The following is a 16940-nucleotide window of genomic DNA, read 5'->3' as shown; positions in this document are numbered from 1 at the left end:
ATAAAAACAACAAACTGTAATCAAGATAACAATCGGCGAGTTTGTCAGTAGTTTGAACTTTAATTTTTAAATATTCTAAACAATTAAACAAATAACAAGTGAAAAAAAACCGGTACCAAGTCTACTAGTCCTACTTGTGATTATTACTGTTATACTATTATCCAATAATCGTAGTTAATAAATTATATTATTATGCTATAATTAAATTGTTCACCGGCATACGAATAAACAACTTTGGACATTGGCAACGTTAAACATAAAACCTACAGATCAAGTTTACCCATTCGAACAGTACGTAGTAATTAATTATTACCGAATTAGTGCCAATAACCTAAAAATAGTACATTTAGCTTTTATCGTGTCGACTATTTAATAAAAAAACATATATTGTTGCCTGTCTTTCAATAGAAATGAACAAATTATGGTCTTAGAGAAAAGTAAAAACATTCACCTCTCATTTAAACGCTCATAATAAACTAATTTTAGCTTTTTCCCCAATTATCCTTTGGGTAACACGTAATAAATCTAATCGCATAACTTATGCTTCCTATCGGTCTCTTCAATTGTATGCTCTAAACAAGTGTGTAGAAATGTTTTAATACAATTTACATTGACTGTCCTGATGGCCTTTAAACAAATTAGCAATAAATATATTCTTACTTTTGCATCAGACGAATGTAAGAGTGCGACATTGTTTTTATTTTGTACGTTTATAAAGACTTAACAGTTTTATATTTTGATTTTACAAAATTGCTACATATAAGTATACAACAATAATTTGAAACTGAATAATAGTATATTTATTTATTTGTTTTTTTTTTATGTACATTTGTCAACAGCCAGTATATAAAATATAGATCACCTACAATTGAAAAATATATTGTCAAATTCATGGCTAACGATACCACTGAAGATTCAGTTCATAAAGATGAAAAAAAATATTTGTTTAAAAATCCTGAATTTGACGTAAGTTTTTATCAAATTTATATTTATTCGTTGTAATTACAACTGTAAGAAAATGTATAGTTTTTCTTCATTACAAAACATTTCAAAAGTGGGTTGATTTCTACTTTTTTTTTTTTTGTAATAGGTTTAAAAATAATTGATCTTTTTATTTATTAAATACAAATATCTGTAAATACATTTTATAACAGTCTTATTTTGTCAGTATTTGAACACATTTACAACACTATATTTTTTATGATAATTATGTTCCTTCCCTAAATCTAATTTAAATAATTTATAATGAAGCGTTGGCCTACAGACAAATTATTACTATACTTATCTTTTATTATTCCACATATTATGCATGTGGTAAATTGTTAATTAAGTTGGTAGTTAATAATGTAAAATAAATATCTTGTTTTTTATTTACTGTTCTTATAGTGTTCTACTATTCAATTGTTAACTAATAAAATACAGTAAAACTGAATATTTTTAAACATTAATTCAAACAAATTAAAATAGTTTTTTTTTTATAAGTTGGCCATGTTACTATTGATTAAGCTATGTGTATTTACGTTTACCAATAATAATTTTCGTTTAATGAAAATTATACTCATTAATTATACGTTGTTGTATTTATTTAATCATTTTTATATTATAGAGCAACAAAACGGTAAATGGTAAAAAAAAAATGTGGCGATCTCTAAAACAAATAATGTCTCAAGAAAGAAACCTGCCGTGGCCTGACAATACAATTAATTGTAACAGTTATTATTTACCTATGCATGTGGTTTGTTAATTTGTTAACAATATCTTTGTTACGGGTTTTTTTTTTTAGATAGCAGTATTACTGCTCCGCCGTCGTTCAAGCCAGCGAAAAAGTATTCTGATATTAGTGGATTAATCGTAAGTCTTACAGAGTTGGCCATAACCCAATTTTTTTTTTAAAAGCTCAACCCAGTGGAGTTATTTGGTGTTTCTATCTGCCAACTGAAGTAATACTTAACTATATTATTCTCAACCGTACAATGTATAATTATTGTAGGCCAAGTATAAAGATCCACAAACGTCGTTATATTATGCCGGTCACGAAGAATTCAGTACCGTTAGGAGTTTGCCGAGTGATATAATTACAGGATATTTGACGTTACGAGGATCATACAATCCTATAGGATAGGATTTATGGAGAATTTAAAAAATGCAACTGAATTATGAAAAAAAGAAAACATTGGTTCGTATTAATAGTAAAGCGTCTTGAAATGTACTATTGAACTGTACGAATTCACAATAAAGATCTTTTTGTTGTGTATAAATCAATTTTTATTTCATGTTTGTATGATTTAACCATCTTATCCTATGCTCGAACATAATTTTACTCTACTTAAAACAATATTTTTATAATAAACACATACAACGACGACCGATTTAAACTTGGGGATCGACTTTGGGTTCATCGAATTTGATCGGGGGGAATTTGGTTGGATCATCGTTGGGGCTGATGTTGAACTGCTTGCCAATTTTTTCCAAATCGGCCTTGTAACCTTTGTCGATGGAAGGGTCGAACGACTTGGAGTCAAATTTTCCTTTGTAATCGCGAATTTTGTCCAAGAACAACTGTTGAATTGGGTCGGACACGTTGGCCATTAGAACCGACGATGCGGAAATGTTACGCCTCATGAAAGTTGACGCTTTTGAAGCGACGTTCAAGCTTCGCAGAGAGTTGAAAGACAACATTTTTTTAACCTAACAACAGTACGCGTTAAGTATAGCAAAAATAATTTTACCGAAAAACATTATAATTTATTAATTTTAATGTTTTTCGGTTTATTTATAATGTTTGTAAATATATTTACTTACAGCGTCTTGTAGTGTTTGTGTGACTTGTTTTATTTTTCGGTGTAGCACCACCAAAGTTGTAAAAAGGTCGGCGAAGGGGATCGACGTTGGTTTAACTTTGATTGTAGAATTTTGGTTAAAATAATATCATATGACTTCCTTCCTTTAACGAGTCGAATTTACCAATGATAAAATAATCAGTGCGTACACTCACTACACTCTCGACTGTCAAATTGAATATTTAAAATTTTCCATAAACGTTTAAATATTATCGTGTTGACATTTTGTAATTTCATTAAACTGTATGTATTTAAAACCAACTAATAAATATAGTAACGCGTCTGTAATAAAATGATTTATTATTAAATTAAAAATATATTTTCAAAAAACCGTCAAAAAGCTAATGGGATATTTAGTATTATTTCTAATGCGATGGAAGCAGTTCTTCCAAAAATTGATAACGTGTGATAACAAATGATACTGTTGTATTCCACAGTAGACAGTGGTACCAACAGCGACTTTACCAAAAACGCGCCAAGAGAAATGTAGTATTTTAAAATCGAAAACGTTGCCTTCAGTTAGGTTGTTGTAGACCTAATAATTATTAAATGGAATTAAAGAACGTTTTCCCTTATGGTAATAATTTTTATATGATATATTAGACATCCTAGTGAGTAATGGCCAATGACGATTTTACTGAAAATGTATGTGCAGAGCAGATACATTGAGTTATTTAACTTACATAAGTTAATTCAGTTTCAAAACCTTACTGGTATTTCGACTTGCCTGCCTATATGTATAAAAAATGTATGCTAGAGTTCACCGTTGTTTGCAATTCTGTTTTAATGTTGTCAGCACTGATTTTTATCAGTTATCCGCCGCAAAACTTTATTCGTGATAAGCGTGTGGCCATGACAACAAAAACAAAGAATGACTGAGTGGTTTTCTTTATTAAAATTTTGTTATCCTTCAAATAAAATATATTCATGTTCTAAATAATTACATTTCTAACAATTATATTATAAACACCAAAACTTATATATATATATTATTCTTCTACACAACACACGAATTTGGTGAACGAGTCAAAATGAAAATCACTGTCACAACGCACGATGATAATTTATTTGTACTCGACGTCAGTGAAGACTTGGAACTGATCAATTTCAAAGCACTATGCGAAATGGAAACGGGAATCCAATCGCAACAAATCGGTCTCAGCCACAACGGTCAGCTGATGATAGACGACTTCAAAACTATGAAAACGTTGGGCGTTCGCGATGGGGACGTTATCGTAATCCAAAAGCTAACCAACAACGGAATGGGCAGCGATTTCAGCAACTCGAGTACTAGTGAGTAATATACGAGATTGGAGGTTTTTTTTCCTTCTATTTAATCTTTTGTCACTTTTAGATATCCTGCCGCAATTCGATTTCAGTCGTATTCAAGTGCCCGGAACCTCTAACGGAAATCAGCCTGCCAGACAAAATCAAATGCAAGACGCAGAATACGTAAGGAAATTGTTTCTCTCGAGCCCCGATCAGATGGCTCTCCTGAAACAAAATAATCCGAGGTTGGCTGATGCTCTTTCTTCGAATAATTTAGGTACGTGTAGTATGCTATTGTTACTAAATACTATACTTTCTTTTGTGATTTTTTGTATACCTATTTTTTTATGTTAAGATAATACGTTTAAATTTAAATACAATAAAACCAGACTAAAACTGAATCGATACTAGACAAAAAAAAATAAATCTCGTATGAAACAGTTTGCCGTCTTATTCATTTGAAGACAGGTTTTACGTCTTATTATATTTTCACGTATGATAATTGAAAAAACTGTCAAACTGATCGGTTGAAATTAACTTAAAAAAAACTAAGCTAAACCTTTGATGGACGATTAATTTGTATTGCAGAGGAATTTGCAAAAGTCATGGCCGAACAAGTGGAAGACCGCAATAGACGTGAAAACCAGAGGATTAGAATGATGAAGGCGCATCCTTTCGACTCGGAGGCACAAAAACTAATTGCTGAAGAAATACGGCAAAAAAACATAGAAGCCAACATGGAAGCCGCAATGGAATACAATCCGGAGATGTTCGGAACAGTCGTCATGTTGTATATTAACTGTAAAGTGGACGGACACCCCGTCAAAGCGTTTATCGATTCTGGAGCTCAAACTACGATCATGTCGTCGGCGTGTGCTGAAAGATGCAACATAATGAGATTGGTCGACGTCAGATGGGCGGGTATAGCTAAAGGTGTTGGCATACAAAAAATTATCGGCAGGATACACATGGTCCAAGTAGCGATTGAAAACGATTTTTTGACTACTAGTTTCTCCGTGCTCGAGGAACAACCCATGGACATGCTTCTAGGATTAGATATGTTGAAAAGACATCAAGTAATACTGAAAAAAAAAACAATAATTAAATATTAACAACCTTAAAACGTACTCTTTTTTTAGTGTTGTATAGACTTAAAAAATAATGTTTTGAGAATCGGAACGACCGGAACAGAAACGCCTTTCTTGCCCGAAAACGAGCTACCGGATTGTGCACGTTTGACCACGTCCAGCGATTACGATGTGGACAAAAAAGAAGACAAAGAGTTGAAGAAGGCGATGGAAGAAAGCAAAAAGATGTACCAAAGTGGTGGTTGGTAATCTCATATTAAGTTTACACCTTTACGATAAATTGGTTTTTAAGTGATTCCTCCAGTGATCGATAAATTTGTAATAGGAAAACGAAGAAGAGACGCTTACTTCTTTGAAATCGGCTATTATCCTTCTTCAATCAGAGGTACCTTTTCGATTCCATACTACCGTTATTCCTGTTCTTTGTGTGTTGTGCACTCTCCTTACAAGTATACTCGAGAGAGTTACAATAGTGTCGTTAAAATAAACATATATCAAAAAAAGCTTTATTATATATTTTGTTTACCATTTAAACCGTTTATCGTTGGCATGTGTTGTAGAATCTAGCAGTAGTTCTTCTCCTAGTCATTCGTACAAAGAATCCGATATCAAGGAACTAATTAATATAGGATTTTCTCGGGAACAGGTAATCATCAATATTATAGATAACTTTAAAAAAAAAAGAAGATAGTAATTTGTTTTTTTCATCTACACTTTCTAGGTAATACAAGAACTCGATCGGTTCAACGGAAATAAAAATCAAGCGATGGCATCTTTATTTGCCAAAATATTGAAATTTTGACATTTGATCGAAATCGATAATGTCGTAAATTTAACATACTCGTCACTATTAAATGTTTTTAGCCAAAAACAATTGTATTTTAAATGGAATGATAGATTTAAAGTAGCTCTAGGTAAATTTGCAAAAAAAAGAGTCCTATATATATAAGATAAGTTGTGTCTGCCTCAATAAATTTGTCATTTAAAATTGTTCTTTTTTTGCAAAAACAAAATATTGTATCCGTAAAACGGACGTTAATGTTAGTTTCGTTTATGACTTGTTTTACAAATACTAAATTTAATTTAAAAAGTTTTTTTTTTTTTTTTGATTAGGAAATTATAGTTTATTTTTATTTAATAGCGTTACATAATAGTTCTATTATCATCTTTTGTGTAAAATGTTAACTTTTTTTATACTCGCCTTCTTCATATTGTATAAATTTAGAAACTTTTATTAATTATCGTAGTAATGTCGCAGAATGAACGGTCAACTACTCTCTTTGGATGGTCCAAAGTGAAAACTTATTTCTAAATATTAATTAGATACATTGTATAAAGGTTCGGTCTAGTAATATTAAAGAGCAATATTCGAGTGTATTAACCAAATACTAATTCAATACATCTCGATTATTTATTTGTAATGAAAACGAGGTGTTCAAAATACAATTCTAATACATGATTATGTGAAAGACAAAAACTTTTTCATTTAAAACTGTTATTATTTTAGTACAATTTATTTTCTGCATTAACATAACATATTAATAGACTGTATTTATATTTAAAAAACAATGACTATAATATTGTAATACAAATTTTGGTATTTATTGTTATGATAATTCGAGGGCTATTGAATATTGTAGTTTTAGTAAAATACCAAAAAAGATATATATATATATACTGTGTAATAATAATAATGTATTAGTGTGCTAACGCAAATGAATAGGTGAATGTATTATATAAATATTTAATATATTGGATTTATCCGTTTGGTATGTAAATTACCGTAGTTATTCGACAGATGTATGTATTGGAGTAAGGACCTATTTTACTTACGTGTAAACCGAGTTTAACTCTATTAAACAATTAATTTGACAGTACTAAATTCACTTTTCAAAAAAAAAAACAGTTTTCTGCAATATTACATCTAAAAATGAGAAAGTTCCTACTTTAGCTGGAAATTAAATTGTGAAAAACAATAATTAAAATTTTTATCATCAATGCTAATTTGTGCAATAGCTTTACGACGATTTATGTGGTAATATCAAATATTTAGACTTGAACAATTTTAAATTCTTTATTATTATTATTGGTGGAATTCTGTATTAACCTAACAACTTATTTTAAATTAAAAATTGTTTAAGACATTATTCCTTGAACTTCCATTCACTACTGGCTGACCAAATGCAGACTTACAAAAATACTGCTAAACAATGTAAAGGGGGAAAACTAACTAGAAAACAGTTGTTTTTGGGTGGAAAGTATATCTTTATTATTTATATTCGATATATATATTGCATAGAATTACGCTAGACAATTATAATAAAATGCAGCTTACAGTCTAATATTAAAGTTAATACATTATAATATATCAAAGACGTACGTAAAAGATGTTAAAGAAGAAAACAAGAAACCCAATAAAAAAAATTGGTCGCGACAACAAATAAAAGATAAATAAATCACATTAAAATAACAGTAAAATAACATACGTATTATGAAAAAAAAAAAAAAAGAAATTATTTAAATTAACCCGAAACATATTCAAAATATTAAACCCCTTTTGACCATTGAAGTTTTTTTTATCGAAATGTTTGCTGTTTAAGTCAATTTATTGATTTAATGTTGTGAAATTTTTAATCGACAATATTATGTGAATATAAATTAAAAGTGTAAAGTATTACTTTACAAAAACAACAAAAAATAAAGTATTAAATGTACTATCTTAAAATTGTGTGAATAGTAATAATGAAACAAGAACGTCTTTACGCTACGTGTCACAATGTGTACATTTATATTTCTGTACAAAACAATAAGATGTATAATATTTTAACAACATTTTCTACTCGACGAATGATGGTAGAGTTTAAAATAACGTCGTAAGATTAAAAAAAAAAGTCTCCAAGTATGGATGACGATGTCTTGATTTTTGAATACAAGAAAACCGGTTTTTTTTTTATTCAATTCTGGAGCATACAGTTATTACGTCAGTCAAGTATTTAAAAACTTTGATAGGTCTTAACATCTATGAGATTATAATGATGATTTTTTTTAATGGAATAATGGAAGGGAATTTCAAAGTGAACGAGCTTAAAATAAATGCTCGGAGAATGTAAATTTTTTTTTTTTTTTATATATATAAAAATTCTGAATTATTGAGCTCCCATCGACGGCGGCGGCGGCGGTGGGTCCTAAAAACAGATATCCAACAAAATTTTACAGAAAAATAATAGGTAAAAAATTCTAAAAACGACTCGACACGCGCAAACTGCAACACAAAACGGGTTACAGCAAAACGTTACAAGACGATTTGACGTTTTGAAGACTTAGGGCCGTAGTTATAGTCAGTTCTTAAGCAATGCTTATTCTTAAGAACTAACTATAAATATGGCCCTTAATGATTTAGCCGTGACATGTTTGTGTTGCAATCAGTGCTACATCTCGTCAGTGTGGACGTCGCTTTTGCACATACATTCGATCCGCCGTTATCGGTTCCGCCAAACTGCAATTTTTTGGTTTCCTCTTCTTGTGTACGAGCCCGATTGGGACGCATGAAGTACAACACCAAAGCGACAATCACCCATACGCCTGTCAGTAGAATGAAGTTAGTGTCTTCGCCGTTCGACGCTCCTGGAGTGTCCAATCTCTGCACTGTAAAATCAAAATATGTCTCCGATCAATTACCAACTAGTAAGTCTAGTCATAATTCAAATTATCCAGTGTTCACATATTATGTCCGTTGTTTCTGATAAAATTGTTTTTTCTATGGCTCAACCTACCGATTTGAGATTAAAAATTAACATTAAAATATTCTTTGAAATTACCTGGATCCAAACAGTCGATATCGGTGCACGCCGACTGCGACTGACGAAGCTACAACAAAAAAATTAATGAACAAATTAAAAATGTTGAAAAACATACCGTAATACTATTATAACACAATGAAATCAAATATCTCGTGCGTTCATCTAATACCAGTTCTAAGAAACAATTAATATGACATTATAAAATGTTCTGACATATTTACATGTTTCCTTTAAGCAATTAAAAAATAGTCAACGTATCACAAAATATTTATATTTTTAGAACATGATTAAATTTAAGAAACTCTTCCAAGATACGTTTTATTATACTTAAGTCTAACAAAGGAATCTAACAAGGACCGAATAAAATTTGGTAATAAGCCATGTTTCATCTTATTAGGAAAAAATGTAAAATATATTTTATAAACTTTGTGGTTTACACGGTTATGCGCTTTAGTAATAATAATTATTAACGTATGGTTAAAAAAATTATGCAAGACTTACAAACTAAGCATAAATCAGGTTTACTAATGATCCTTCTATATTTCGGTTTTTACAATGATAATTATTTAAAACAAATATTATATTATAAGTGATTAAAAGTACATCATCATCAATAGGGGCAGAATTATAATTTTTTTGTTAAAATGTGCCTTAATGATTTTGTTTTTTAGAGACAAGACTTAAAAATTCCAAAACGGCAATATCAAATATCAACTTACTATACATGGGCGCCAGTTACATTGTGTTTTGTTAGGTTCGACGTTGGTTTTAAATAGGTCAAAACTATTACTTTTAATTGTAAACATGAAATTGATTAGTTTTTTGCCATTAAACAGATGCAAATACACTACTACTATAAGTAAGGCAAATGAATCAAATTAGTTTTGATAACGGCGGTTGATATAACATTTCTAAATTATATTTTTGATTTAAATGAATATCAAACACGTATAGGAACATGCAATTTTTTAGTTTTCATTTTGAAAACCATTAAAACTGCGGTCTTTAAAGATTTTCTAAAGCAGGTAATCGAGAAACTTCACGTTATATTACAAACTTTCTCTTTTGTTACCAATTATGATAGTACTATCGAGCTTGTAGTGATTAGTAACTTTTACACACTAATAATGTGTGTATGTTTAGATGATCTAGGTACTTAAAACAAAATAATAACTAAGGTTAAAATAAAATGATGGTACGTTACCAGCGATATCAGACGTTGCATCGACAACTCGTGATTCCAGAAGCATTCGCACGGATCGTTGTCGCTCATCTTCAACCGTTCTAAAGACAAACCAAAATATGTTTAAGTGCAAAACCTGACACGGATATTATTATTATTATTATTAACGTCCGGTGTGTGTGTGTCGAAAAACATCTGGATGTTACGCACCTTCTTAAGTAGGTACCGTGACGACAATATGGGTTCAGCGAACAAGTGCCGATTAGCGGATATGAACAAATTGTGGAAATAAAAATTACACTAAACGTACCTACTATAACCAATGTAATTATATTATACTTGACGGCGGGTCGATTGCAAAAAAGTAAATGTCTAAAAAAATTGTCGGTTGAAAAAAAAAACCGTAGAAATTATGCGAATACTAACGGACTAGAAACGACAATCACAACAACAACAACAATAATAATAACAATAACAACAACAACTGTAGGTAAAATATTAAGTTTTGAGTGTACCTGCCAAGTTAAAATATATTATAATATTATTATTATTATTATTATTATTTGTTGTGAGTTGGAACGGAGTACAGTGAACGTCCAACGTTGATAACGCGATAATAGTGGCAAAACGACAGAGCGGACAGCAGCTACTGTATAATGTTTGAATACACACATATAGGTGTAGTATTTATATAGTATACAGTAATAATGATTGTGGCACTGAGCACAGCAGCTGATAAAGCGACATCCACCTCCTATCTGTGCAATATTCTTATTATATGATAATATATAAAACGGTTTACGTGTCCTCTCTCCACTCGGTGTTAATTTGCGATAATAATACTGATCCAAGCCCGCGATTATTTACAAATATTCAAAATATACATACTGATGTATAATATGTAGGTCGATTATCTGTAAAAGTGGTGTAACTCGAAATTTTCAAAAACATACATATGGGGTCTATCGTCGAAATTTAAACTTATTAAACTTCTATTGGTCTAATATTATAAGCATAGGCGCAATTTCAATTTTTAACTTGGGGGGCTGGAATTTGTTTTAAATTATATATATATAAGTAAATATAATTTTGTATTTTAAAATTGTAGGTATGCATAACCTATTTTTTTTTGGTGGGGCTATGTCTAGCATTGGGAGGGCTAAGCCCACCTTAGCCCCCCGTATTTGCACCTATGATTATAAGACCTTGATTTTTTCAAAAATTTCATCACTCGTTTTTATCCCAAAAACAGAGCTTTTGTTTAATGTTATTTTTCACGAAAAATCTATTTCGACCCGTTTTAAAATACTGAAATTTTTATCATAAAATCAGATACACAAATCAAATCTTTTGGTCTAACAACAGGAGTATGAGCCGAGATTTATTTCTATTTTTTTTTTTAAATCCGAAAAAAAATGTATAATTTTGGTTTTTTTATTTAAAAAACTAAATTAAAATAAAACATGTCTCGGTATAATTTGATTTTTTGCATATTATGGGAGTAAACAAATGATAAATGCGACTTATACATTTTTTTCAGGTTTAAAAAACAAAAAATTTTCATTGTTGAAAAAAATATATAAATAAATCTCGGCCCATTCCCGTTATTAGACCAAAAGACTTGATTCGAGTCTCTGGTTTTATGATAAAAATTTCAGAATCAGATTTTTTTTTAAAAATTACTTAAAAACCTCTATTTTTGGGGCAAAAATTAGGGTTACAAATTTCACAAAAATAATAGCCTCACATTAGACCCAATGAAGTTTAAATGCAAAAATATAGAACACGCCGAATGAATATTTGAATATTGTTTTTCGTACACATTAATTCAATTCAAAAAGGTTGTTATTTCAAAATGCAATTATTACAAGCAGACAATTGGCTTATACAATGAACGACGCATAATATTACATTACTATTATTATTGATAATATTATTACACACACACTAGATACGCCTGATTTTGGCCGTTTTGTCGATGACGTTAGACAAAATAATAAAGACCCCTTGTGTTGTTGTTCTGTTAGGTTTAAATCTAATTTTAATGCATTTGCGCACTACTTCAAAAAAAAATAATAACTCGGCCAGCTCTTTCTTTGTCGGTATTTACTGTCCGAATTTAACGGATGTGTGCAATTTATACCTAAATATATATATATATATATATATACGGATATACTCACAAAGGACTGAGACCTACACGAGTATACGACGTAGAAAATATATTATATAAATAATAAAATATGTTCACATGAAAACAATATATATAAACAAACAAACCGCGTCGTATTAACGTCCAATTTTAATTATGCGTTATTATGCCAATTTTTCCAACACACGTTTTATTCATTTCCGCCAGTTTGATAACCAACAGCGCATAGGTTACCAACAGTAACCAACCAAGTATAAATAGTAACTAATATTTTAAATAATTATATTATTTAAATTCACCTGACAACGCAGTACCATAAGTAACCAGTAACCATGTATCTACCAGTGTTACCGCAAATGGGAGGAACCTTTCAAAGGGAACTGAGTCCAGCCCTCCCTTAGAAAATATTTCAGGCCACAGTGATATTTACAGCAAAAAATTTAACTTTTTTAAGGAACAAAAGCCCTATTACAATTATATTTATTTATTTTTAGTTGAATCCAAATCTGGTCTCGAAATTATTTCTCTGGCACGTTTCATCTTAAATGTACTTCAAATAGAGTAAACTCCAAAAAAAATATAATAAGAAAATAAGCGTATCTTTTCCTCTCTGAACATATAATTATTAATGTAGAATTTGTAAAGTTTTTTTTTTTACACAAAAGAGAATTTTAAATTTCTGATTTCTGTTTTGTTAGTTGTAATTTTGGAGTTGATTATGAAAATAATAATTGCGTGTGCTAAAGAAAAATCGAATTCAGATTACAATTCAGCGATTAAAGTCCAAAAAAATATAAATTTTAAATTTAAATATTATTATTTCATTAAATGGACATGTTATGTTCAACATTTTTCTCTTTAAATTGTTTTTTTAGCTAGAAATTAAGCTTGTACAATTATTTAGAAACAAAAAATTGTTTATTCTTTTTATTTAGGTTTTTTTATAAATTTTTACTTTGCTTGTTTAATCGACAGTTTTTAATTTGATGTAATAATTTATGCTATAATTAAAGAGCTTGGACCAACAACCTTACAAGTCCATTGTTTTTTTTTATGGAAAAATTATCTAAACTTTGGTGTAACATACAGTGGAATTGGATTATTACTATAAAAATACAAAACGCATTCCCCCCCCCCCCAAAATGGAAGTAAATCAGGTAAAGAGATTTATTTTAATCTACTTAAACAATTTTAGAAACTGGACTTATCTGGTTGTTTCTTTACTAATTTTTGTATTTCATAGCAACAAAAATGTATGCAACAATATACACTCAGGTAGTTATAAATATTATAATTGTCGGCATAAATCTTGATACATTTTTTTTATACTTAGTGAATATTTTTTTACTTGGATATTATAAGGGTTTTACATGTTTTTTCAGTTATCGTTACAATCAACTACTCAGTGTTGTTTTTCAAAATGAAATAACTGTTTAAAACTTATTTTACCCCCCCCCCTCTTCTCCAAAAAAAATGTATGTTATGTTTTGTGCTTAAGATGCTGCTGACACAAGAATCTTACAACAAAAAACTAGCAAAAAATACAATTCAACTAAAAATGTATTCCTATGTTATTATATTACATTGTTAGCACTTTTGAAACTAATGGGGAAAAATAGGTCATGTTTAGACAAGTGCAGTGTCTTAAGCTTAAAAATCTCATATGCGAAAAAATGTACATCCATTTTCCAAACATATACCTACTTAGTTTATACACATTTGAAATAAAAAACAACTTTTTAAGTAGTCTTTGTTGAATTTCGAGGTTTAATTAATTATTATTTAGTAGTTTTAGAATTAATTTTAAGCTAGTGTGACCAGAAAAATCTGAAGATAACACTGCTTAGTAAAAAAAAAAAAATATATATATATATATAAATACTTGAGGGAAAAATTAAAAACAAATTGTTTAGCCTACAAAATAAATTTGTTTAAAAACTAAGTATTATTATTATTAATATATATATTTTTTTTATAAATCTGGGAACGAACAAGTGTCCTTTATAAGGAAAGGAGGATAAAATGACTTATAGAGTGAACAAAGCATTGGAAGTATATCTTTTATAAAAGGAACGATAAAAACACTGTCATTTACCAAATAATTTGCAAACCAACTGAACCTATACTAAACCAGCAACACTCAAGTCCTTTGTTTAAGTAGGTACTATATGCCATCAAAAATAAATAGTCGTTGGTATTAATATTATACCTATTAGTACCCAGGGCTTATACAAACTACAATTTATGTGATTACTAGATACATCTTGAAATCTAGAGACATTATGTTTTATTACTTTTGTCAAGGCTGGACATTAACGTATATGTTGAATAATAGTTCTTTCCGACATTGACATGAACTAGTCACTGTCAATTGACATTTGATGTATTGTTCCATGTAAAAAGAAAAAATTATAATTTGTCTGAAACCGCAGAGGAAACCAATTGAATATTGATAAAACAATATCAAAAAAATTGTATTCTTGTGTAAACCCTGTCAGTCAGTGCGGTCTGATCGTTTATTGAAATTATTCATAAATCATACCTACTAGTTATTTTCATGGCCATAGTAAAAAGTAGGAAATTCAAAACATTATTCGACAAATTTTAAACGAAAAAAATAATATATATATTTTGTCATAAGTATTAATTAATTATACGTCTACCATTGTATCAATGATCATTATAATTTTACTAAAATGAAAATAATAAGTTTATGTGTGAGCTTATTTAATCGGACCAAATTAGTTTAAATATGTACCTAATCCGTTTTTAAATATTTGTGACTTGTAATACTAATTTAAATCAACTATCTATCTAACCTTAAAGTGTGGCTATAACTGTATTATATGTTTTCTATAAATATAATGTAATGCCACAGACTTAATGACTAACTATTTTCATATAGTGTGTGATGATACTCATACTAGCGCAAAACAATCTAATATATATATTTTTTTTATATAAAATATAATAAAATAATGTGATAACAATTATTAGTAATGTATTTTTTTTTATAAAGCAAGCAGGAGACGACACCACCGCCTTTTAAGACATTTTTCGGGGTTACCGCAGGAATATGATTAGAAGAGATTAATGGTATTTTTATTCTAATGTTGCTACTTAGTTTACAAAAAAAGTTTTTTAAATCTGTAATGGTATCATTTGATACATAAAAGGGTGTATTTATTATTTAGGTAGGTACGCAAGACTTTTGATAGAGTACAGTTTAACTATCTATATAAGAAACGTATGTAAGAAATCGATTTGGGACTAAAAGCTGGTCAAACAATTCTTTGTATAACATTAAAGACTAGGAAATGTTATTGTAGTAGATTATTTGTGTAATATGGTATACTACATTATAGAATTTTTCACCTTGAAATTTCAACTCAAAAACAACCGTTTCACCAACAAATACACGTCACCAAAAAAACGGTACCGTGTCTATGCTATGTTATATTTGTTGTTTAATTAAATACAACTTTTAAATGATTATTTTACTGGTCGACTAAACCTCAGTCGTGTTACTTATAAGATAATACAATATAATAGATCTTATAATATTAAAGCTAGTGTAATTAATATATTGATTTTGTTTGTTTATCAACCTATACAATATGGTACTTGTATTGTTGCTACAGATTTTTTTTGTTGATTAAACCGTACAATTAAAAATTGTGATGTAACTGATAATGTTGGCAAATAAAATGATTAAAATCATTTTCCCCATTACAAGACATCCAAGTATATTGCCCACACGACACTATAATGGTTGATCCATTAATAATACATTTTTATATTTTCCATAATATCTCATTAAGTTATCTAAACGTATAACAGCTAATGATCGCATTTCGGAATTTATAATATATTATTAATAAGAAAAATTGTAGTATTCAAATATATGAAGTGTTCTAAATTGTGCGGACCGAAAATTATGGATTCGCATAAAGTCACTGATTTGTATATTGTAATATTGTTTTAATACGAGTTAACGATTAAAACTAAAGCTTATATTATGCACATATACCTATATCTAATTAATTGTGTATAGGTATATGTCTAGACTATACTTTACCGAATATGTTATTCCAAGTGCACGTTATTTATTCGATATAATTATAAAAATATATTAATTACCTCGACCCCGGTGGATACTGTCAACAAAAATAATCGTTTCAATATAATGTATATTATTATTATATTAATACAAGTAGGTATACCTACATATCAATGTGTACCGCCGTTAGTAGAGTCTGATTCCAAAGCGCTCAAGTTCTAAACTGAACGTATATGGTTGCTGTACTAGGTGGACTTTTTACAGTGCGTTTAATAGGAGGTAGTACCCAACAGTACTATGTTGAATAATTTACATTATACACATATACATGCATGCATGTTTGTGCCGTTTTTTTGAATACGTGTACTTTACTTTAATAAAAAAATAATAAAAAAAACCGACCGATGCAGCTGTGGTGGTCCTGTCCGTGTAATATTATTGTTGTACCTAATGGTTGGGCCGTAACACGCAAGCGTCGCGCCGTGATGATGATTTGCACCGATCCGATTGGTCGGCTTGAAACGAACATGCACAAAGCCTGGTGACGG

The 16940-nt window shown here is 29.5% G+C and overlaps 3 protein-coding genes across 8 annotated transcripts; 2 read left to right on the top strand and 1 right to left on the bottom strand.

Moving 5' to 3' along the window:
• The first annotated feature begins 21 nt into the window (after nucleotides 1–21).
• On the top strand, nucleotides 22–2246 carry LOC126839054 (INO80 complex subunit C). Of its 2 annotated transcripts, none has more exons than XM_050573997.1 (5): nucleotides 22–291; nucleotides 840–966; nucleotides 1607–1706; nucleotides 1784–1851; nucleotides 1991–2244. In XM_050573997.1, the coding sequence occupies exons 2-5, from the start codon at nucleotides 892–894 to the stop codon at nucleotides 2120–2122; spliced, it is 375 nt and encodes a 124-aa protein (XP_050429954.1). In that variant the 5' UTR covers nucleotides 22–291; nucleotides 840–891; the 3' UTR covers nucleotides 2123–2244. The 2 variants fall into 2 exon arrangements, with proteins under 2 accessions (XP_050429954.1, XP_050429963.1); XM_050574006.1 differs by lacking the exon at nucleotides 22–291 and adding an exon at nucleotides 309–437 and having other exon boundaries at nucleotides 1991–2246.
• A 1450-nt stretch (nucleotides 2247–3696) lies between these two features.
• On the top strand, nucleotides 3697–7059 carry LOC126840956 (protein DDI1 homolog 2). Its single transcript, XM_050577061.1, has 6 exons — nucleotides 3697–4133; nucleotides 4195–4386; nucleotides 4698–5185; nucleotides 5249–5438; nucleotides 5758–5843; nucleotides 5919–7059. The coding sequence occupies exons 1-6, from the start codon at nucleotides 3872–3874 to the stop codon at nucleotides 5997–5999; spliced, it is 1299 nt and encodes a 432-aa protein (XP_050433018.1). The 5' UTR covers nucleotides 3697–3871; the 3' UTR covers nucleotides 6000–7059.
• An 894-nt stretch (nucleotides 7060–7953) lies between these two features.
• LOC126840964 (uncharacterized protein C34C12.4) lies at nucleotides 7954–16694 on the bottom strand. 5 transcript variants are annotated; one of them, XM_050577074.1, is made up of 6 exons: nucleotides 16560–16694; nucleotides 16473–16489; nucleotides 10202–10281; nucleotides 9016–9064; nucleotides 8664–8842; nucleotides 7954–8382 (listed from the first exon to the last, which is right to left on the bottom strand). In XM_050577074.1, the coding sequence occupies exons 3-6, from the start codon at nucleotides 10268–10270 to the stop codon at nucleotides 8344–8346; spliced, it is 336 nt and encodes a 111-aa protein (XP_050433031.1). In that variant the 5' UTR covers nucleotides 10271–10281; nucleotides 16473–16489; nucleotides 16560–16694; the 3' UTR covers nucleotides 7954–8343. The 5 variants fall into 5 exon arrangements, with proteins under 5 accessions (XP_050433031.1, XP_050433056.1, XP_050433047.1 ...); XM_050577099.1 differs by lacking the exons at nucleotides 16473–16489; nucleotides 16560–16694 and adding an exon at nucleotides 10696–10835; XM_050577090.1 differs by lacking the exons at nucleotides 16473–16489; nucleotides 16560–16694 and adding an exon at nucleotides 10391–10675 and having other exon boundaries at nucleotides 10202–10316.
• Between the last annotated feature and the right edge of the window lie 246 nt (nucleotides 16695–16940).

The sequence above is a fragment of the Adelges cooleyi genome, unplaced genomic scaffold, assembly GCF_023614345.1.
Source record: "Adelges cooleyi isolate 19-005CV unplaced genomic scaffold, UGA_ACOO_1.1 ACOO_flye_CR_arks_rails_tigmint_CR_PRNA_108, whole genome shotgun sequence".
NCBI lineage: Eukaryota > Metazoa > Arthropoda > Insecta > Hemiptera > Adelgidae > Adelges > Adelges cooleyi.
Note: the sequence above shows the minus strand (reverse complement) of the source record. Positions and strands in the feature narration are given on the sequence as shown.